Source organism: Eptatretus burgeri, chromosome 8 (genome assembly GCF_056783735.1).
Source record: "Eptatretus burgeri isolate ZD-2024b chromosome 8, Ebu_testis_v1, whole genome shotgun sequence".
Classification (NCBI taxonomy): Eukaryota; Metazoa; Chordata; class Myxini; order Myxiniformes; family Myxinidae; genus Eptatretus; species Eptatretus burgeri.
Window position 1 is genome coordinate 61,211,540 of NC_140968.1, and position 22,754 is coordinate 61,234,293.

At 42.8% G+C, this 22,754-nt stretch overlaps 1 protein-coding gene and 1 long non-coding RNA gene across 2 annotated transcripts in view; both read right to left on the reverse strand.

Annotated features, from left to right (window-relative positions):
- LOC147021851 (uncharacterized) overlaps positions 1–22,754 on the reverse strand; it is a 77,444-nt gene that overhangs the window by 51,296 nt on the left and 3,394 nt on the right. The gene's annotated exons all lie outside the window — the stretch shown is intronic.
- Positions 20,305–21,160, reverse strand: LOC147021852 (uncharacterized). Its single transcript, XM_085892267.1, has one exon. It carries the CDS (start codon positions 21,068–21,070, stop codon positions 20,312–20,314), a length of 759 nt encoding a protein of 252 aa, XP_085748393.1. The 5' UTR covers positions 21,071–21,160; the 3' UTR covers positions 20,305–20,311.

Consider the following 22,754-nt stretch of genomic DNA (forward strand, 5'->3'; position numbering starts at 1 on the left):
AATTTCTCGAGTGCCAGTCTGTCCCACGCCTCCACTGTAAGGTCCCGATACGCGATCCTGACTGATTGGTAAATGTCCTGTGCCAGCTCCTGCACTGTCTCACCCAGCTTTAATCTGCTGTGCTGGAGCTGGGCCCGCACCAGATCACAGTTTGCCGCGAACCCAAACCGACGGCTCAATGCCTCGCAAATGTGGGAGCTGGTCAACATCCCCTCCGCGATCACGTTTAACACATCTGCGGCTGGTCCCCGCAACGTTGCCACCAAATTCCCTGGACGTTCCCGCTCATTCCACCCGTTTAGTCGGGAAATGCACTCAAATTGCGTCAGAAAAGCTTCAACGCTCCCTGACCCGTCAAAATTTACCAGGGGGATCACTTTTACGGTGGCCCGCTTCTCAGTTTCTCCCTTGTCCGAATCCAGCCCAGAGATCAAACACCCTTGTGGCTGCGTATCCAATTTCGGAGCCCACTGTGGCCAAAGATGTTTTGTGGTGAGGGTCTCATGGGTCAATTTTGCCTCCTGTTCCAAACGTTGAATGGACCGATTCACCTCTTCCCGCAGGATCTTCTGGGCCCGCACAACCTCCTCCAAGGCTCCGTCGCGAGTTTGTAGCTGCTCCTCAACCAACCCGGACACTCTACTTACAAAAGACGGCTCTACCAGGCCTTTATGCAAGACTTCATCTTGGCTCATAATTTTATCTTGTTCGTCCAAACGAGCCTCCAATCCTTTTACCTCCTCCACCAAATTCATCCCTTGCTTCCTCAGCTCTCCCCACTCTTCAACTTGCAGCTGCATACGAGCATCCACACAGGCACGATGACGTTCCAGGCTTTCATCCACTTTATCAACCCGAATGTTCGTTGCATCAATTTTATCTACCAATTTTTTTCGTATATTTTCCCCCTCCAATGTAATTTCTACCTTTGTTTCCTCCAATCTAGCCTCGAATTTGCTTTGTATTTCTCCCAATTTAACATCCACACACTCCTGCATCTCAGTTTTCATTTTCTCCATCTTTTCCCCCAATTCATCCCTCATTAAATCAATCCATGCACCCAAATGTACCCCCATTACCCCCAATTGATCTGTCATTTCTGCCCTCTGTGCCGTCATTTCTGCCCTCTGTGTCACGAATTGATTTGCCATTTGTACCGTCATGTCCCCTATTAAACGTTCCAACATTGTCTGGATCGACATCGCGCCGGTTTCCGGCGCTGCCGGCCCCGTTATGGGCAATGAAGCACGGTCCACGCTCGGAATGGGGGAGGTTCCAACCCTACCCCCGTCTCTCCCTTCTTCCCCCGACTCGCTGCCAGACACGTGGCCTTCCTCCTCAAACATCTGCACATCCGCCATGGTGAAGAAGTCCCGTTTGCCGCCAATTAATTTAAATTTGAAAAATCCCGCCAAAATTTTCCCGCGCTCGCGCGCTTTTCTGTAGTAATTTTATATTCCAATTCGTGGCGAGATTTTAATCTTGGTATGTTCTCCCGATACCAAATATAATTTAGAGGGGTTCGAACATCCCACTCCTGACACCAATGTGACGTCCACGGGACTTGAACAGTCCCGCAAACGTAGAATGAGCCGAAACGATGGAGGCGGTTTCTTTATTTATAACCCAAACATGGCGGTTCTAATCGCTCTACCGCAAACGGGACGAGGAAGGTGGCACGAGTCACTTTTCACTGAGTTGATGATGTTTATTTGTTTTTACTATTAACCAGAAATAACAAGACTCGGCAAGAAAAGGGATCCGGGGCGATTCGACGGGATGGTGTGGGATCGGGCGTGGGGAAAAACACAGACAATTCCAATGAATATACAGATCTTAAACCCTCTAAGGCGCCAAGCACACACACACACACACACACACACACACACACACACACACACACACACACACACACACACACACACACACACACACACACACACACAACGTAGCTATTTCTGGTGGTCAGGCTGGACCGTGGTGTGGACGCAACTGTCCCTGGATCGGCGTCGGACGAGCTGGCCTTGCTCTCGTCAGGGGGGCAGGAGAAACCGTGGTGCTGTCGACCTCCTGGTCTTGGCCCAAGTCCGCTCACAGCCGCCAGGGAACCAGTTCTGGCGCCAAGTTGCGAGCAGGAGAGGGAGGCAGGTCCGCCCGCCGTTCGACCCCGTACTCCGAGTCAGCAGAACCCCAGAGCCAACCAAGGTGAGGCACGAGACTCAGCAAGGCTCCAAGACACGATCAAGAACACGATCGAATCAGCACAACAACAAGGACGCTCTCCGTGCAACAGCCTCCACACCAAAAAACACGATCGTTTTGTCCCGATCTTCTTCCTCTTCTTTTTCGACCCCGAACAGAACCTTTTTATCCTCCTGTCCTCGTCACTTCCAATCGAGCCGTTTATTGGCCCACCGCCGTCGCCTTCTGCCAATCGTGATCACGGGGCGGAGCCATCCGCTGCACTGTCCTGTGACGTCACGGCCAGTCTCCAGAGAATACCAAAAGGGGTTTACGCAGACACACTTACCCTATCCCGTGTCCCTATCTAATTACGTGACAATTATCATTTCCCCCCTTGAAGAAATGAACATTTACTAGACAACTTATCACCACTGAATTGCTACTTATTACATCGAGATCCTGGTAAACTCGAACAGCATGGCATACCTAATTAAACATCCTAATTACCCTTTGAATGCATACCCCCCCCCTCAAACGTAACAATATATATACAAAAAATTATTTAATATTTCTTTGAAATCAAATATTAATAATGATAATATACATCTATAAAAATAAATAAATATATTATTGTGAATATTGTTACGAATTTGCCGCCCGCCCAGCGTGCGGACAGCCGCTTTAGCCAATGGTGGCTGTCTCGCCCACCGAACGGACAATTCAGTCGCGACTTTCCGGAAGAATGCCGAAAACCAATCACGGGTGTGCTCCAAGCGCACACCACGGCCTAGTCAATATTCTACCCGCGTGCGACAGAGTCAATCGCCGAATTATCGATATACCTAAGTATTCGCGTGGGCAGACTACCGAGAGACCGTACCTCAACGAAGGCCTGCTTGGACATGAACCGCTTAAGCGGTTCACTCCGTTTTGGTATAACCGAGCGGTGTATTACCGCCAGGCCTCGTTGGACCCAATTCTATTATCGGCTATATAAAAGCCCGCTAAATTCTAAGAGCAATACGGCGGTTCAATGGGGAAAGGGGACACGACGAACGGGTTAACATTCACACAAGGACATTTATTTATAATGCACACGTAAACAGGGAGGCACGTATGCAGGTATGCAATCAATAGGGGAAGGGGACAAGACACGAGCAAGGTAAAAACACTACAACCGTCTATGGTTATTATTATTTACAAGCACTTACACAGTTCTACTTGCGGGACATGGTGCCACAACATTCACACAAAGAAACAGGGAAAAGACCACCCTCATAGACAAGGGAGTCTGACTGGACCCATAGGCTTTGATGTCCAAGGAGCCTGGTTGACCGAAGGGACTCCCAGAGGCCGCCGCAGGTTACCTCCACCCTTGTGGTGACTTGGTTGGGCGACCCTCGATGGACCCTCTCAAGCACCTCCACCGACTGACTACTTCACCCAGACCGAGACCTCCACCGACCGACCGCTCCACCCAGACAGAGACCTCCACCGACCGACCAACAACCAACTCCCTTCGTTTCTCAACTCGGTTCTCTCCACGCAGCTCCTGCGCTGCGTCCAGTGTGCCCTTTTATTCCCCCTCCCTTCTCGCCCCGCCCTCCTTCCAGCTCCTGCGGGAAACTTCCAGAAGGGGGGCGTTTTCCTCGTGGGTCGGGGTTTTTCATAGCAATCATCCTGGTCGCGCTTCTCTATTCTCCCTCCACTCACCCTTCCCCGTCCTGAAGCGCGGGAAAGTAAGAGGAAAAATCTGTGTGTTATCGGACCGCCTTCTTCTTTCTCCATGGCAGAGACGGTTTTCGATGCGGAGAGGGTTGTAGCGTGGGTGTGGAGAAGGTGATTGGTGGTGTGGTTGTTGTAATGGTGGCGTGGTTGACGTTGTGTGGTGGTCGTGAGGGTGGTGTGGTTGGGGCTTGTAAAAAAGGTGGTTGGTGGTGTGGTTGGTCCAAAATAACGATAGCAAAGAATAACGGCTAACTCAAAGATCACAGCCCTGTCCACACGAATAAAAACCTTTAGACCACGGTGGGGAAATCTAACTGAACACACACTTAGCGATATAACTGAATTAAGGACCTTTATGGTGTTCTGCGAATTTCCACAACCGTAACAATATATATGAATATATATATATATATATATATATATATATATATATATATATATATATATATATATATATATATATATATATATAATGGATTTTTATATATGTATGTACATATATATATATATATATATATATATATATATATATATATATATATATATGTGTGTTTCTTTATGCAAGTGCAGGTAGTGGCGGAGGTGCAGCAATAGAAACTGGTAGACATGAGGTATGGGAGACAGTTTTTGTGGGTGATGAGATTATTAAATATGTAGATTCTTCATTCTGCAGGAAGGATTATCAACATCGAATTCTGTGTAATTTTGAAGGAGCGGGAGTTAGGGACATTGAAGGAAGGGTAAACAATATTGTATCAGGTCATGGTACACCAAGGTGCGAATGATGTAGGGAAAGTTTACTCAGAGGTTTTGAGAAATAGATACAGGATATTGGGTAAGTGGCTGAAAGCAAAGGCTTGTGAGGTCATGTTTTTTGGGATTTCCCCAAGATTAAGAAACAATATAGAAATTATGAGCAGAGCAATAAATGTCAACCAATGGCTGGAAGAATTGTGTAGGGAGGAAGGTTTTACATTTAAGGAGGAGGAATAATTAAGGGGACAAAGGGAGTGTTTCCGGAATGATGGCCGTATGTTAAATAGAAAGAGGGCAGCAAGGTTTGCAGTGGGAGTTGAGGAAAGAATTCAGGCTTGTTTAGGTCAGCGGAGGGTGGGGAAGCTATAAAGGAAGGAACGGATGAAGTAATTGGGATGAGTAAGGCCAGGCAGGAAAATAGAATTTCAGGAAGGGAAAAGTTAAATATATTCTATACCAATCCCAGAAGTTTAAATAATAAGATGGAAGAGCTTGAAGCCAAAGTAGATAGTGAAGAGTATGATATAGTTGCAGTGAGTGAGACATGGTTTAAAGAGGAGAGTAACTGGAGGACAGGATTAGAAAGCTACAAGGTGTATCGGTGTGATAGGAAGGAGAGAATAGGAGGAGCAGCAATCTGGGTAAATGACAGCATTGCATCAAGAGAAAGGGGTGACATTAAGGAAGGAATAAATGTTGAGAATTTTGTGTGGTAGAGATTAGAGATTGTAAAAACAGTAAGATACTGGTAGGATGCTTTTATAGGGATCCAGGTGGGAAGGAATAGGAGGAAGGAGTACATGGAGAATTCAAAAGGGCATGTGGTAAGGGGAGAGTATTGATTATGGGGGATTTTAACTTGCCAGGGATAGATTGGGTCCAAAAACAGGGAAAGGGCAGAGCAGATGAGAAGTTCCTAGTTTTACTCCAGGATTGCTTTTTAACCCAGTTTGTAAATAAGCCCACGAGGATGAGTGCAGTGTTCGACCTCCTTTTAAGTAACTATCCCAATATGATGGAAGAGGTGGAGGTCAGGGAGCATTTAGGAGCAAGTGACCATAACCTTGTGTGTGCAAAGACTCTGTTAAGGGTTCGAGTTCAGGATAGTAGGGTAAGGCTATTAGATTTCACGAAGGCAAACTTTGAGGGTATGAGGACAGAATTGGGTGATTTAGATTGGGGACTCTAACAACAGGACAATCAGCATTGGAGAAATGGGAAACCTTCAAGGACCAAATGTGTAGAATGCAGAGTAAGTACATTCCAATGAGGTGTAAAACTAGAAACATAAAGAGACCAGGGTGGTTGAGCAGTGAGATAAGGAATGCTGTTAAGGAGAAGCAAAATGCATTTATTATGTTTAAAATATCAGGACAGGAGTTAGATTTATGTCACTATCAGAGTAAAGAGAGGCAAGTTAATAAAATAACTCAGCAAGCCAAAAGAAAGTATGAGAAGGACATGGCTAAGAATACTAAACATAATTTCAAGGCTTTCTTGAAGTATATCAGGGGAAAAGAACAGGTTCGGACCAGTGTGGGTCCATTGAGGAAGAGCACCGGGAGAGTGGTTAGTGATGAAAGTGAGATGGCAGGCTTATTAAACAGGTATTTTTCTTCAACTTTTACACAAGAACAGTCAGGAGAATTGCCAATAGCTGAGAGTATCTATCAAGGTGGTGAGGAAGGGCTTTTACAGAAGATCCAGGTTGGAGTGGAGGAAGTAAAGGAACAGCTCGGAAATCTTAGAGTGGATAAGGTTCCGGGTCCAGATAATATGCAACCGAGAGTATTGAGGAAAGTGGCTGAGCAGGTAAGCGAGATGTTAACGGATATTTTCAACAGCTCACTGGAGTCAGGACAGGTACCGGAGGATTGGAGAGTAGCAAATGTAACACCATTATTTAAGAAAGGATCCAAAGAAGAATTGGGAAACTATAGACCTGTAAGTTTGACTTCAGTTGTGGGGAAGATGTTGGAGACGTTAATTAAGGACCAGATGAGGAACCATTTCAACAAATACAAGCTAATTAAAGGTAGTCAGCATGGATTTACCAAAGGTAGTTCCTATTCACCAAATCTTTTAGAGTTCGATGAAGCAGTGTCTGATTGGGTGGATGATGGAAAGGCAGTGGACATAGTATATCTAGACTTTAAGAAGGCATTTGATAAGGTACCACATCGGAGGTTGTTCGCCAAAGTGAGGGCTTGTGGAGTTGCTGGTCAGGTAGCTAATTGGATTGCAAACTGGCTGAGTGGTCGGAAGCAAAGAGTGGCTGTGAGTGGAAGGATGTCTTGCTGGGAGAATGTAACTAGTGGGGTGCCTCAAGGATGAGTACTCGGACCATTACTATTCATTATTTACATCAACGATTTGGATAATGGGGTAAAGGAGTAAGCTTTCCAAATTTGCAGATGACACAAAGCTTGGAGGTGAGGTGGAGAGCAGAGGGGTTAGTGATCAGACACAGGAAAGTATTGATACTTTTATGGATTGGGCAAAAGATTGGCAGATGGAATTTAACCTGAGCAAATGTAAGGTGCTGGGGATGGGAAAGAACAATGAAAATAGAGATTACAGGATGCAAGGAGTAATTTTGAAGCATTTCACACAGAAGAAGGATCTGGGGGTGGTAATATATACAGAAGGTAAGCAGGCAGCACAATGTGAGGCAGCTATATGTAAAACAAATAGGGCTTTAGGTTGTATTCAGAGAGGGTCATTTATAAATCAAAAGAGGTGGCGTTAACATTGTGGAGAAATTTAGTGAGGGCCACATCTAGAATATTGTGTGCAGTTCTGGTCACCACAATTCTGGAAGGACATAGATGCCAAAGAGAGGATTTAGCATAGGGTTACTACATTGATTCCGGGCCGAGCTCGACTCAGCTTTGAGGAGCGTTTGAAGGAGACAGGGCTTATACACGAGAAAGGAGGTGGTTACGAGGAGATATGATAGAGATGTTTAAGATAATGAAAGGTAAAGATAAAATAAGTGCAGATTAATTATTCAACAGAGTCGACAGTGACAGAACCAGGGGCCATAGCCTGAGAGTGAAGAAGAGGGGAGTTAAGACGGTATCAAGGCAGGGAACTTTCACTCAGAGTAGTTAATACATGGAATGGCCTCCCTGGAAAGGTCTTGGCAGCAGAAAAAGTAGATTAGTTTAAATTAGAATTAGATAGGTACCTGGAAGTTATGGAGATGGCACATATATGTATACATGTGGATATATATATATATATATATATATATATATATATATATATATATATATATATATATATATATATATATATATATATATATATATATATATATATATATATATATATATACATATATATATATATATATATATATATATATATATACATATATATACATATATATATATATATATATATATATATATATACATATATATATATATATATATATATATATATATATATATATATATATATATATATACATATATATATATATATATATATATATATATATATATATATATATATCTATCAGGTGAAAGCACACGGGAACTCGTTGTCAAATTGACTGCAAAATAGTCCAAATAAAATTGAAAAACATCATTTCATGTACTATAAAAATGATTTTAACAGTGAAAGAGAAACCGAGTTAATTTGTCCAGATTACACTCATTCATTATGCACCATGTGATGAACACATTTGACACAGATCGGAACATTTTAGTACCTGGCGTAATCAACATTGTAGAATCGATATGCTCAGAGCGAAGAAGTTTACGATGGAAGACTAAAAAAATCATTTGATGTTGAGAAAGGCATTCACTTCAAAGAATTTTGAAATAGTTATTTCTTAACTTGCAAGTTATTTCTAACTTTAAAACTTGCAAGTTGTGTTGATCTGCCAGTAAAAAGGGGAACCGATCAACCAGACCTCTGCAATGTTCGTATAGAGGGTGTTATGATGGGGGTAACATTTGTAGTAAACAAAATAAAAGCAAGTATGCAAATTCCCATTTTAGATGTGGTTTTTGTTAATGCCTGTAAATATGTCTTTTAACACGTTGACTGCTGATTGAGTGTACTCGTAGTGCTCGGTTTACCAGATTCTACCACTGACGAGTATTCTCGTCAAAAAAGAGTTTATGCTATTGTTTTGTAGTCTGAATATGCTGGCGGGCCAGATAATCTGCTTGCAGTTCGGTGACATCATGAATCATGATAATCAGTATCACTCTCCATGAGATGTTTTTCCACTTCATCTGCATTCATACATGCCATTATGATGGGTATTGACAAGGAGCAAAAATGAAAAACTACTTGGGTACTCCGCACATGATCTCCCATTCGCAATGACATAATACCAACATCGATTCAGTGCTAAAAATAGTTCCATCAGATAGCTCGTACCTGGCATAGGGAATTGATAATTTTGTCACACTCTCTGCTATGAGTTTTCTCATAATGTGGGATTTCCCCAGCAATGGATAAGAAATGAACTTAGATTTGCTCATAGAGGATAAAAGTTGAAAATAAAGTCAATGCACATGATGAATACTTGGCTTGCAAATAGGAGTGGTGTGCGAGTATATTGTACGATAAGAGCAGGCAGTCAGCGTGTAAACACGACACACGCGACATATTTAATGGACCCAATCAGTCTTGGTTGTAACGTGCAATATAACCTTCTAGCATGTCATTTCTTTGTTTATCCATCTGGATCAAAGGCATGCCATTAAATATGAAAGAAGGAGTATGTGGAGGCCATTTCCACACAGGAATAAAAACGAGTAGGTAGAATGTCAACACAAGCAGCACAAACACCAACACAATTGTTGTTGCATTCACAGAAATAAACACACATTTCCTAATCACACTTTGATCCAAAAGATTATGGCAATAGTCCAAACCAGTGTTCACACAATACTTGTTTTCATTCCAGCAACGAACGAGCTGAAAACAATCCTCTGCAATATAATTTTTTTGCACATGAGACTGATACAACGGTGTTTATATGTTTGGAGGATTTCATTTTCCACCTTTAGTTAAAAAAAAAATGTTTCAACTTTATGATCACGATTACATTTTGGCTAGCGAATTACGAACGCTTTTTGGAGTAAAGACAGACTTTTGGGGGGTCTTGACTAACACCTGGATTTGGGATACCTTGGGGACAACAGAAGGAGTTGATACATCAGAGACGATGGAGTAAAAGCATGATGAGCCGATACAAAGTGAAAAACAATTAATTAGAGTGTAGGTTGCAACAGTTGAGTCTCATTGACAAAATGGAAGGACAGTTGGTCCATCACGTGCGAATGGTAAAGGCATTTGGATCCGGTCCATCCGTGCCCACAATGTTCAGAAGAAGCTGAACAGGCTGACGAAACATCGAAGAATGTCGAAAAATAATTTTATGGACATGCCTGTTCAATCCTCCCTTTGGATGTTGAGTCGGACAGGTTTACTGACATACAAAGTCTGGCTTTGAAAGGTCTCTAATCATGGAGCAGTAAAGCCTTTGATACTTGATAAGAGCAGTTGAATACATCATCTAAATTTGGCACTTTTCATTTTTGATGCTCTCAAGAGCCACTTTCGGCTGGCAAGATGTCCTAGAGTTATGCACACTCGCCTCTAAGCCGTCTGGCCTGGGTTTGAATCTCGACCTCGCTAAGCTATAAACTGTCATCCTGTTTTATTTCATCAGCAGGGCGATTCAACAATGTTTGTGCCATGCTTCGGATGGACGTTGAACTGGATGTCCCATCTGCCAGCAATCATGGGTGGGTGTTAAAGGTCCCATGGTGTTTTTTGCAAAGAGTAAGCGAGCTATCTCCACCACCCTGGCCAAATTGCAAATTTCTACACACTGCTAAAGCCGCTTCCACAACTTGACGATTTTGCCAGCGTATGCCGATTTATGAAAAATTTGTCTAAAACGCTGGCACACGTCGAACACGTTATGGTTACGTTTTGTATATGTTAAGACCACGCTGAAAAACACTGCCATAAGTCGTAGTACGCTGGCTTTAAACGTTGTACTTTTGGGTTGTCCTCAAATTTTTGCATGCTTGAAATTTTACGACGTGTGCCGGCGTATGACTCACACGTTCCGCTACGCTGGCCGTAAGTTGTAGGCACGTTATGCGATCGTTGACACACGTCGACACACGTAACTTGTAAGTTACTCATAAGTCGGAACACGTCGAGGTAATGTTTAGCGTACCCGAAACTTATTTCTAACCTATGAGTAACGTCTTGTAAGCACACTACACGAACGTTGTTCACACTTTGTAACACATTACTTGAAAAAGACGTAGACGTATTTGACTTCTTCAGGACGACAACAGAACTTAATGAACGTGTTTCTAACTTACAGATACCGTATAATGGCGTATTGGCAGCGATTATGGGAATTGGTATATAAAAAGGGGCTTCGCAGGAGGAACCCGTCTTTTTTTTAAGACTTCGTGGTGAGTACATGTCCATGTCATTCCGAGAGATGGAGGATACGGCAACGCTGAGACGACAATACCTACCTGTCCTCGAACATCAACATGACCTCATCGAGTTGACACTGCACCAGTTACGTGCCAATAGAGCCGGGAGAAGAAGACGTGAACGGAGGAGAAGGAACTGGGTGAGACCATGGATCGGGAGGAGACGCCATTACGGCATATATGACCAGCTCATGGTGGAACTCTGGAATGAGGACCATGCATCCTTCATCAACTTCCTGCGAATGCCCCCAGCGATGTTCGACGAGCTGTTAGCCAGAGTGGGTCCAAGGATAACCAAGCATTATTATTAAATCATTTCAATAGTCCAGTGGAAGCGATTTAACTCGTTCAATGGAAACAATTTCAATTGCCGAGCACCAGCGTCCAAAAACAATAGGCGAGTGACAGCCATTTATTAAAAGTGAAATTGCAGCCTATGAATAGAAAACCTCACGTAATCGTCGACGACAGGCTGACACGCTATGCATACGTTAGACTATCGTTGGGCATAGGTTGTGGACGCCGAAAACACGCTAATCACTCGTTGGTATAACTTATGTATAAGTTATCGAAGCATTCTGTGTTCATTACTAGTACATTATGCATTTGTCCAAGTCGTTTTGAATACTTTTAAAACTGAAACAAAAAAATAGTTCATCGTGGGAATGAGAAAAAAAAATTAGCCGAAAAGAACATCGAACAATGGTGCAAAGTAGTCTCCTATTCGTGGACGCAACGAGGATCCATCATCACCCACACCCTCCCCATCACGCTCACCTACTACTCCTGACATGGGCATACTACTACTACCAATACTACTACTACTACTGACACGCTCACCTACTACTACTACTACTACTGACACGCTCACCTACTACAACTACTACTACTACTGATACTACTGACATTGACGTCTACTCAACATGGAGTCTGGAACACTGACGGGTTCCTCTTGTGAAGCCCATTTGTATATACCAATTCCCCTAAACGCTGCCAATACACCATTATACGGTAGCTGTAAGTTAGAAACACGTTCAGTAAGTTCTGTGGTCGTCCGGAAGACATCAATCAAATTCGTTTACATACGACAATGTGCGTTTGCGATACGTTACACATAGGTTCAAAGCACGCTACTCATAGGTTCAAAGCACGTTAATCATAGGTTAAAAATGAAGTTTCGGGTATGCTAAACATTACCTCGACGTGTTTCGACTTATGAGTAACTTACAAGTAATGTGTGTCCGACGTGTGTTAACGATCGCAGAGCGTGCAGAGAACTTATGCCAGCGTATGCGGAACTTGAGCCATACGTCGAGTACGTCGTAAAATTTTCAGCATGCTTGAAATTTCACGACGTACTAGACATACCACGGAATATGACAGCATACTTCCTCGTTTTTCAGCGTGCTCCTAACGTATACACAACTTACCCATACCGTATTCGACGTGTGCCAGCGTTTTACACACATTTTTCATAGGTCGGCATACGCTGGCGAAATCGTCAAGGTGTGACTGCGATGTTGACACTTCCAATTTTCAGGCGGTTATGATTTAAATCGGCGTGTGGCAGGTTTTTAACAGAGAACGCCACGAGTTCGTCGGCGATATGTGCAGCGCGCTATGCCTAAGTTAAACTATCGTTGGGTATAGGTTGTGAACACCGACAACAGGCTAAGCATTCGTTGGTACAAGTTATCTATGACAACGAAACGTTCTGTGCCCGTTACTAATATGTTATGCATACGACCAACACGTTATGAATACGACCAAAACTTAAAAAAAACCTCAAAACTTCAGCGTAAGCCAGCGTTTTACATACATTTTTATACATTGCCATTGCTGGCTAAAACGTCAAGGTGTGACAGCGCCTTAAGAGTGTGAGTCTGCGAGGATTTCTTTAATGGAGCAACGGATGTGAACCAGTGGTTGTTGGGGTGGTGTGGGTGGGAGAGGTTTGGGTTTGTGAATATGTGAGGATCCCTGTACGGTCATAGTGAGTGTATATGGTTCGGTGGCAGAGGGTTAATGAAAGGGGAGAAAGGGGGCAGAGGGGGATGGCGGAAAGATTTGCGGTGTCTCTTCAGAAGGAAACGAGGACTTTTTTGGAATAGAAACTGAAGATGAGGTTGGAAGGTTGGGGCAGCAGCGGTGATTAATGGAAGGGATAGGTAGGTTAAAGGTGTTGTACACGAATGCACGAACTGGAGAACAGGAATTCAAGACTACAGGGTTTATTGATGTGATAGGAAAGAGAAAAGGGGAGGAAGTGTGGCATTCTGGGTGAAAAACAGTATTATATCGAGACAAAGGCATGGCGTTAAGGAGGGAATTAATGGGGAGGATTCTATGTGGTTATGACGATTTTAGGAGGAAAAGGAGAATATCAAGCCAGATGAATTTCTGAGATTCGAGATTCGAAGAATAGTAAGATACTTGTAGGATGTTTTCATATGGCTCAGGAACAGGAACATGGATATGTGAAGAATTCAGAAAGCACGTGACAAGGGAAGAGTATTGATAAGGGGGGACTTTAAATTGCCCAGGATTGATTGGGTCCTTGAATCGGGAAAGGTCAGAGCAGATGAAGATTTTCTACACCAAGTGCAGGATTGCTTTTTAACCCAGGTTGCCCATGAGGTGGTGTGCTGTGTTTGACCTCTTTTTGAGTTACGATCCCAGTATGGTGGAGGAGGTGGAAGTTGGAGGGAATCTGGGGACAAACGACCACAATATAGGAAGCACAATTCTACTGTTGAGATGTTAAGGTCATAATAATGGTGTAGAGTTCGTGGATTTTATGAGGGCAAACTCTGAGGGTATGGGAAGTGATTTGGGAGCTTCAGATTGGGTATGGTTAATGAATGGATGGTCTGCTTCTGAGAAACGGGCAACCTTCTAGGAGCAAATGTGTAGCACGTAGAGGAGGTATATTCCACAAGTGAGGTGTAAAGGTAGAGGTAGAAGAGACCAGTGTGGTTGAGCATGGAGATACATAGTCAGAGAGTCATGCTAGTACTCTATGTAGGGATGGTGCACAAAAAAATGTCGGCCTCATCTGCTGTATAGAAAACTAAAGTTGGAGTATCTTCTCCAGAAGGTCACTTAAGCTACATATGAGAGTCTACCTGCTCTGTTCAGTTGATTTTCTCAGCAGGGATCACTTTTCAGTACTCCAGACCATAGGAAAAGCAAAAAAGCTGAGATTGGTCAAAAACTGCAAATTGTCTCGTTCATCATCATAATAATAATAATAATCATCATCATCTTCAGACAGCAGGTTTCCGAGCTGCCTCTCTCAATGGCCATGACAGGTAAAAAAAAGAAATAAAAACAAAAAAAAACATCTGACAGAGTTTTACTTGGTGTAGCATCCTTTACTATTGTTTGCTTGTACAGTTCATTCTGCAATTAAATATTTACAGATACTCTCTGAAATAGGAGGGCAACAGAGGGGTGGACGGGACTATGACTGTCAATCAGCCTTATGGGGGCGGGGCCGCTCGACACATTTGCTCAAGGGCCAATCATATCTATATGGGTGTGTTTAATGGTGGAATATTATCAGGGTTGTGTGTCTATAAAGTACATACTATGAAAACATGCACTGCAAAAGAATGAGAGTATATGTATCTTTAAAGTACGTACTAATAAAACACATGCATGAATTATTGGGGATGCCTTTTCATGATGGTTGTAGCCCCCAACGGAAGTTGGGGGCCAAATCTTCCCCACTCTTCTCTGCTGCCCAGATTCATTAGAGAAGTGCGGTCATAACCATAGCACCGATAGTTTCCCATGAGGCAGCCCATTCCCTCAATTCACTCCTCTTCCTCTACCCTGCATCCCCACCCCCCACGCCACCTCCCACCATAACATTATGCATGTGAGGAATCTCTAGCTCGCTCCCAGGAGGGCAATCGGCTGTCTTTGGAGAATTACAAAAGACAAAGTTATATTGAACACATGTGCTTCTGTGCGCACACACACGCACACATGCACACACTGTCTTTTCTCAAGACAACCATTATTCAAAGAAATATGTCGGGATGTTCCTCGAAAAATTATGCAAACAAGTTTGGCATGGTTTCACATGATAATTTCTTGTGACCATCCCAACGTTGTTTACATCCTTTTGCATTAAAAAAATATATAATTCGATAAAAGCAGAAGTCATTCATTTAATACAAAACCACGGGACTGGAGTCCGACATACATTGGTATCGGAAGGAGGCAACAGACGAACTAAGAAAATAACTCGACAGGCCAAATATGAATATGAAAAGGACATAGCCAATTATTTTCAACATTTAAGTATATAAGGGGTGAGTAAAGTATTAAGTGTAGTGTGGGTCCATTGAGGAAGAGCACAAGATAATTGGTGGATGATGAGGGTGAGATAGCAGGATCATTAAATAGTTTTTTTCTTTTCTTCCATCTTCAAAGAAGAACAGTCAAGAGAACTTGCAATAGTGGAGAGAATATAACACAGGAGTGAGAAAGGTCTTTTCGATGAGATCTTTGTATAGTCCGGTGGCTTAGCGAAAAAATCATGACACGTTGGATTAAAGCAACAAACTTTGCACACAGGTTGTTTGGGTCCCATGGAAGCATATTAGAGGGTGGTGCCCAGTCTGCCATGTCCAGGTCAAAATGGCCACCAATTTACAAAATGGCCACCTGAATAGCATTTCTGACCACATATAAATACTACTAAATTGCATGTAAGGGTGATTTAGGAGGCTTAAATACAAAGAACCACACAAGATAACTTGGAAAAATATTTGGACAACTTCTTATTTGCATAAATTAAAAATGGCTGCCACATTGTATCCCAAGCTGACCTAATTTTACAATTAGACCTTTTTTCAATATGTTTCTTATGAGGATACTGCTGCAGGAGATTTTTCATCAGATAAATATCAGGCACTATCTAAACTGTTAACAACAGTTTGGCTACAGTTACTGTTTCTGACGTCATAGTTAATAAAATGCCATCCCACTATAGACCTTTCGCAAGTCTTCCCATCACACACTATTCTAAGGGTATAGTGCATCATGGGAACACTTGCAAAAGTTTACTGTCACCTATAGTTGTCAGCATTGACGTAATTTACGGAGGTGTACCTCTATAACTGTATCTGAATTCATGCATGTAATGATAAAAAAAGAATGTTTGAGCTAGGTTTACATCTTACTACATAAAAACTCATAATTATGTGGTTTACATGATGACTATCTGTTGGGAAAAATACCACCACCTGTGAGAAAAATCCAAATGACGTCATAATGTATATGATCAAGGTTAAAATGTAAGTCATGCTTCAAAAGTACCTTTTGTACTCATGCACCAACCCTTATTAGTTACAATTTGCATAAAACTGACCACTTGAGTTCTGCTAAGGATATCAGTTACATTCCATACTCAGCGAGTGCAACTTCCCCTGCACTCACAGAGTGCTGTGCACTCCAAACCTGTACTACTGCATGTGCATCTCATTGAGCATAGTGGTTCAGCCTTACAGCCACACTTGATGAGCTGTCTGCAGCATTTTGTGGCCTCTGGTATTGTTGTCCACAGTGGTTTCCATGTGTTGTCATTATTAATCCAACCGAAAGCATCAGGACTCGGGACATTCTGTTCAGTTTTCAGGCTCATCAACCAGATGCTAGCTTGGTATATACTCCGGTTTGAGTGCTGGATCAGAGCAGCCTGAGATGGTCGGACATTCTGCATCATTTGTACTTTGCGGAGGAAGAGTTTCTTCCTCAGGTCATTGATGCTTTCAAACGAGGTTGTGCTGTCATACAAAATGCAGGTTAATTGTTCTATGACTTTGAAGAGAGGCGATTCAACCGACATTGGTGTGAAAGGATACTGCATAGGGAAGTGGAAGGCTTCAGTAGCTGTAGGAAATGCCCTCCAGGCCTCCCAAGATGACTTTTTTGCCCTTCCATTGAACTGTGATGTAGTATCTGACCCAGTGAAGGCATGGAGGAATGGAAGTGCTCTGGATTTCCCTTCACCGAGTTCACCACAGAGAAAGTTGATGTGGTAGAACCTGAAGTGTTTTCCTTTTCCAAATGCTACCCACAGCTGAACATGAGGATGTTTCTCGAGAAGGTCAAAGAATATGCCAGCCAGAATGACCACAACATCTGTATCCACTGTGCTGACCATAACAGTCTTTGCACCCTTTTGTAAAGCATCTGCGATATGAAGGCACATTCTGGAGTCGGCCTCTTCATGATTGGTTGCTGACATAGGTTCACTGCTGCCTTTGGACACAACTGATTGTCCAGAGGTGATGTACACTTCCTTGTCAACTGGATACTCGTAGGCGGTAACTTCCTCTATCAGCAAAGCAAACAGCTCTTCCTTGTTCTTGGACTCCTGTAGGAATGTAGCAAAGTTTCCAGGCAGCTTTGTCTGTGGGGTGACTTTCTTTCTCACGCCCTTCCCTCTCTTCTCGCGAGTAGTATCCTCCAGGCTGCCCTCCCTGTAGGTGTCCCATGCAATATCCAACCGCTTGCAGCTTTGAAGCTGGTGATTTGTCCAACATATGAAATTTCCAGCACTGTAGTCACCAAATGTTGTCGCATCACCTCCAGGAAGAGCATGCACTACCGCTGGGCCATCAAAAACTTTAACATCAAACTGTGTAGTAGCTTCTGGCTGCTTGCTGGACTTCAGGAGAACCAGTAACTGCGATTTAGAGCTTGGCAGTCAGAGTTTACCATGCTGACTCAAGGATGGGGGCCAGGGATGATTCTCATGAGAGAAGAACCCATCCATATCGGCAACACAAACCTGGCTAGAGATGAACAGCTTGCTGAAGAGACTGTAATCGTTATTGATGTCCTCCATTTGCTGGTTCGTCTTTGATTTAGATTTAGCATGAAGTTGTTTGAAAAGAAGCAGTCGATTCCGTTTGATTGGCTTATGGATTGACACAGTCCTCTCCACAAGGACGTCCTTAACATAGGCTTTGTACTGTTCCTTCCCTAGGGCTTCCATTGTATGCAGGGTATTGGCCACAGCTTCATCAATACAATTGTGACTGTCGATTGTCATGAGTTCTTGTGAATCTCCCAGAAAAGGGTTACCCATCGGTGTAATTGTTGCATAGAACTTATTGACTTTTGTCTTGACCAATTCTTCAGTTGAAGCCCCCTGTTCATGATTTTGGGTGCCAGTAGTCTCGTGAGTGGTGTACTGGTCTTCAAACTCTGAGAGTAGTCTGGCCTGTTCAGAACCTGACACCATCCATCTCTTGAACACTGCAGGGTTCTCTGTCAATCCAATTGCTCCACCAGTGTCCTTCACTCGTCCATTGTTTTGCTCATGTGCTTGATCCAGCAGCATGGTAGAGAATTTTATTTGTGTCTTGGGGAAGACCCAGAACTTCTGTAGTTCATCTCTGATACAGTCGGGTAGGGATTTCATGTCCCTGATATGCACAGGAATCCAGCGAGCATAATTTGGGTGGTCTAAGGCAAAGAACCAGGGGGTCAATGTCTCAAGTACAGCAATGAAGAGTGAGAAGTTTCTCTCACGATGAGAATGAACAAAGATGAGGACCAGGGTTTCTAATCGCAGAATTATGTCCCAGTACTCAAAGGTGGGATTCTTTGCACACATTTCTTTCTTCCAGTCATTGAAGGCTGCTTCATCATGAGGGACTAGCTTCTCGAGGCATGCATCTTGCTGCAGTTTGGCAAGGGAAAGTGCGCTGATCTGATGGGCATGCCTCGTCCTTATCAAGTAAGTTACATGAAGGAAGGAGTCTGCAGTTCCTGCAGAAGCAACACCTGCATCACTCAGAGCTGTAGTCCAACCACTTCCTCCTAGCAGGTCTCCAACCATCATTCACAAAGCCATTTCTTTGTGGAGGCCTCCAAACATGACAACAAAAGACGCTTCACCAAATGTCTGTGACCACGTCCATTGCACATACTTAGCCAGGGCGTAGAGTGGTTGATCGAGTGCAATGACGGGTATCTGTCCTGGATTGCATTTTTCTGTTTCACGCTGTATAATGGTCATTCCTTGTCTAACCATTGAAATGGTTGCAGCTTTCTCCAGAAAGAGTGGTAAGAGGGCACTAATGCCTATCGGGTCTGCAGACTCTGGTTGATGCGATGCATGGTATACAGCCCATGAGATGTATTCGTCTGTACATATTTTATCTTTGGAGAGGATCTGAATACTCTGCTGGACCCATTGCACTTCTTCTTTCTTGGCCTCTTCAAGATGGCTGTCAATGTCAGGGGTATCAATGTCAGATATACCAGCCTCCGACACAACTACACCATCAATATTGCCAGCTACGTCTGTTACAATGCGGTAGTTGTCTGGTAGAGAAGGTGTTCCGGTATGTTCAGGAGGGGGAACAGTGATAGCCGATCTGCTGCTACCAGGGTTGGTGACAGTCGGGAACTGAAAGAGGCTAATACTTGTCCCATGGAAAGATCCTTGGGCTGTTGTGGAAGACAAGTTGTGGTCGATGTTGTCGAGAGCCCCAACTGTGAAAATACCATCACGAATCTGTGGAGGACACACTGAATCATCATCTTCAAAGCGTTGGCACACAGCTGTGGTAAGCCAGTCTTCTACCTCTAAGGTACGTTCATAACTGACACTCATGCCCATCTCATACAGCTGTGTCAACATTTTCTTACTGCGTGTAAGTGTGTGTACATTCAAACCAATATATAGAGGAAGGGGAGGCTCACGGTCCTTTGTATGGCCTGACTTGGACACACTTGAAGCCTTTCCTTTGTAGTTAAAGAGTATATTTTGGCAGATTGAGAGACAGGCCTGGGAATGTGCAATGCTTTGGTCATTGATGTTGCTACCACACAGAAGCATAGATACCAGTGTTTTGAGAGAAGTGGGAACTGAACTTTCTTAGCAGTCAGTGGGAAATGTGCCAGAGAATTTAAAGAATTCACTATTAGATATCTCTTTCCGTACTGTTTTCACTACACTGGCCATGGAGAGAGCTTCTTCATCAAAGTCACGTGATGCCATTGCTCCCTTCAAAATTTGCTGAAGCCCCTCATTAAATACAAGGAGAGTGTTCCGCCCGTCTGACTGTTCTCGGCAGTCAGCTGCAAAGTGCGCAAGAAGCTGATTCTTGAGCCTTGACCTATTGATTGTTTTTCTGAAACCTGTTTTCTTTCTTTCTTTCTGAAAGTTTCTGAAACCGACTTTCTGAAAGTCGCTGTTCAAACAATGTATGGATCTCGGAAAGTTTGAATATGTGAGTTCCATCTTCAATTCTGCTTTCGATATCAGAAACCAGCTCTGCAAACACTTGAGCCTGCATCATTTTCTGATCAATAGTGGATGTGGCATTGTCTTCCTGCTCTTCTTTTTCCATACTTCTATAGCGATTCTTGGAGGCAATTGGACATGTATTGTGATACTTAGCTTCAATAGCTACTAAATCACCTCCTGCAATTCTTGCTAGCAAGTCTTTGTCTTTCAATGCTGCAGCCATATCTCTGAGTGTCATATCCAGTCCTAAAGTAGAACAGTTATGCAGCTTGTCTTGAGTTTTTTTTCTACAGAAGATGCAGTCTTTCATAGTTGAAGATGACTCATGATGACTTTCATCCTGTTCAGTACTTTTTCGCTTATGTCTATCTCTTGCTCTTTCAAGCTTAGAGTTAGCAAACTTCAGTTTACATGCTTTATGCCATTTTGCACGATTTTCAAGAAGTTCAACAGCAGTGTCACATCCGCTGCAGGCTAACTCAACTGGAAGTGCTTGTAGTTCACGAAATCCCTCCACATTCTGCAGGAAATCATCATATGAAGCTTGTCCTTCTCCATCTGACCTTTCAGCAGGACACTTTAAATCACCATCTTTCAAACCACATATTATGCACTTTTCCCAATCCATTCTGCTTGGGATCTATATTCGTCTTCCTGAAAAGAGACCAAGACAAGCACATATATTATGTTTAAGCAATTACAGACAGAGTGGTAAAAATAAAAAGCCAGGGTGAGGCAAACTTGTTAATTGCTCCTCAATTATAAACCTGTGATCGGATATACTCGGGGCAAATTTGGCCTCATGGCAAAAAACATTGACCTTTGGGGAAAATTTGACCATTTTGGAGGGAAAAGTGACATTTTTGGGGGGCGTGGGAACGTAACAGAATAAAAGCATGCTCGACTGATTCCAATCCCACATTTAACAACTGCTGCACAACTGAGGCAAGGTGAAAACCTTCCAGATTAACTAAAACCTATGTTATATGTGGTATTTATACAGTATTACACCATGTGACCTTTGACCTCGGCCTAACCTTGACCTAGGCACCCCAGACCGGGCACCCCCCTCTAGAATGTTTCTGTGGGACCTGTATAGTAAGTGTGCAAAATGTGGCGCTTTAATACAACGTGTCATGATCTTGCCCAAAATTGGCGCGAAGCCACCGGACTAATAGAAGCGGATGAAGTGAAGAGGAAGCTTGAAACATTAATGGATGATAAAGCTCCAGGGAAGGATAATATGAATCCAAGAGTATTGATGTAGGTGAGAGAGAAGATAAGTGTTATGTTAGTGGATATCTTTTCCAACTTTTGGAGTCAGGACAGGTAACAGAGGATTTAGTAGAGGACCTGGCTTAGACATGTATGTACTTAATTTAGGAGAGGATAACTCAACTGTTTTAGGCTAATATGACCCCAAGGAACAACTTGGGATGTGTGCCAAAATCTCTATCCGGGACGAACAGCCTGAAAATGACCACGCCCTTTTCAAAATGACCACACCCTTTTTCATCGAAAGTGCTACTTCTGACATAGCTGTATCTTCTAAACCGTTGGAGCTACAGATTTTCTGAGGTGCTCAAAATGTTCAGAATGGCCATGTTTATTTATTTATTTATTTAGGGGGGTCATAGAAGAGTGTAAAATTTCTAATTTGATATTTTTATGAGAAAATAGCTAAAAATCGTTTTATTTACCATACTTATTACCATACATACTGGAATTGCCATATATTTATTAACTTAAACTTTCTGGACTGAGAGCAAAGTTAGAAGATTTGTGTCATCTACTCGAGTTGAACTGACAATTTTGAATTTGAACAATACAAGGGATTTTTTAAAAAGAAAGAAAGCGAGCATTTGATTAATATAAAGAAATTGTATTTTCAATGATTTACATACTATTATCAATGGAATGTTAATATAAAATGAAAAATAAAAAACAAAACTTATTACTTTAGTATGCAGCAGTATCTCGAGAGCTTAAATGTTTCAAAGATCAGCAGGGAAATTGCCCAACCACCAACAATACAACTTTTAAAACCACATTAATACTGTTTCTGTGTCACGTAAACCAGGGTCAGGAACATGAAGAGTCACACAACAGAGTCCAGGTATGAGGATGATGAGCAGTGTTCATTCAGTGATAGGGTTTTTACAACAATCACCTCCCTTGCATTTGCAGTACTTGCAACACTTGATCCCAGCTACCCTGCAGGAACACCCATTTTTGCGAGCACACTTGCCACATGTGCAGGGATTTGGCAGGCCTTTGGGTTTGGAGATCACAATCCCAGGGACTAATAAACT

What these genes read in the sequence shown, in the direction of transcription:
- LOC147021852 (XM_085892267.1), bottom strand. Translation starts at nt 21,070, where the DNA reads ATGGATTGGGAAAAGTGCATAATATGTGGTTTGAAAGATGGTGATTTA.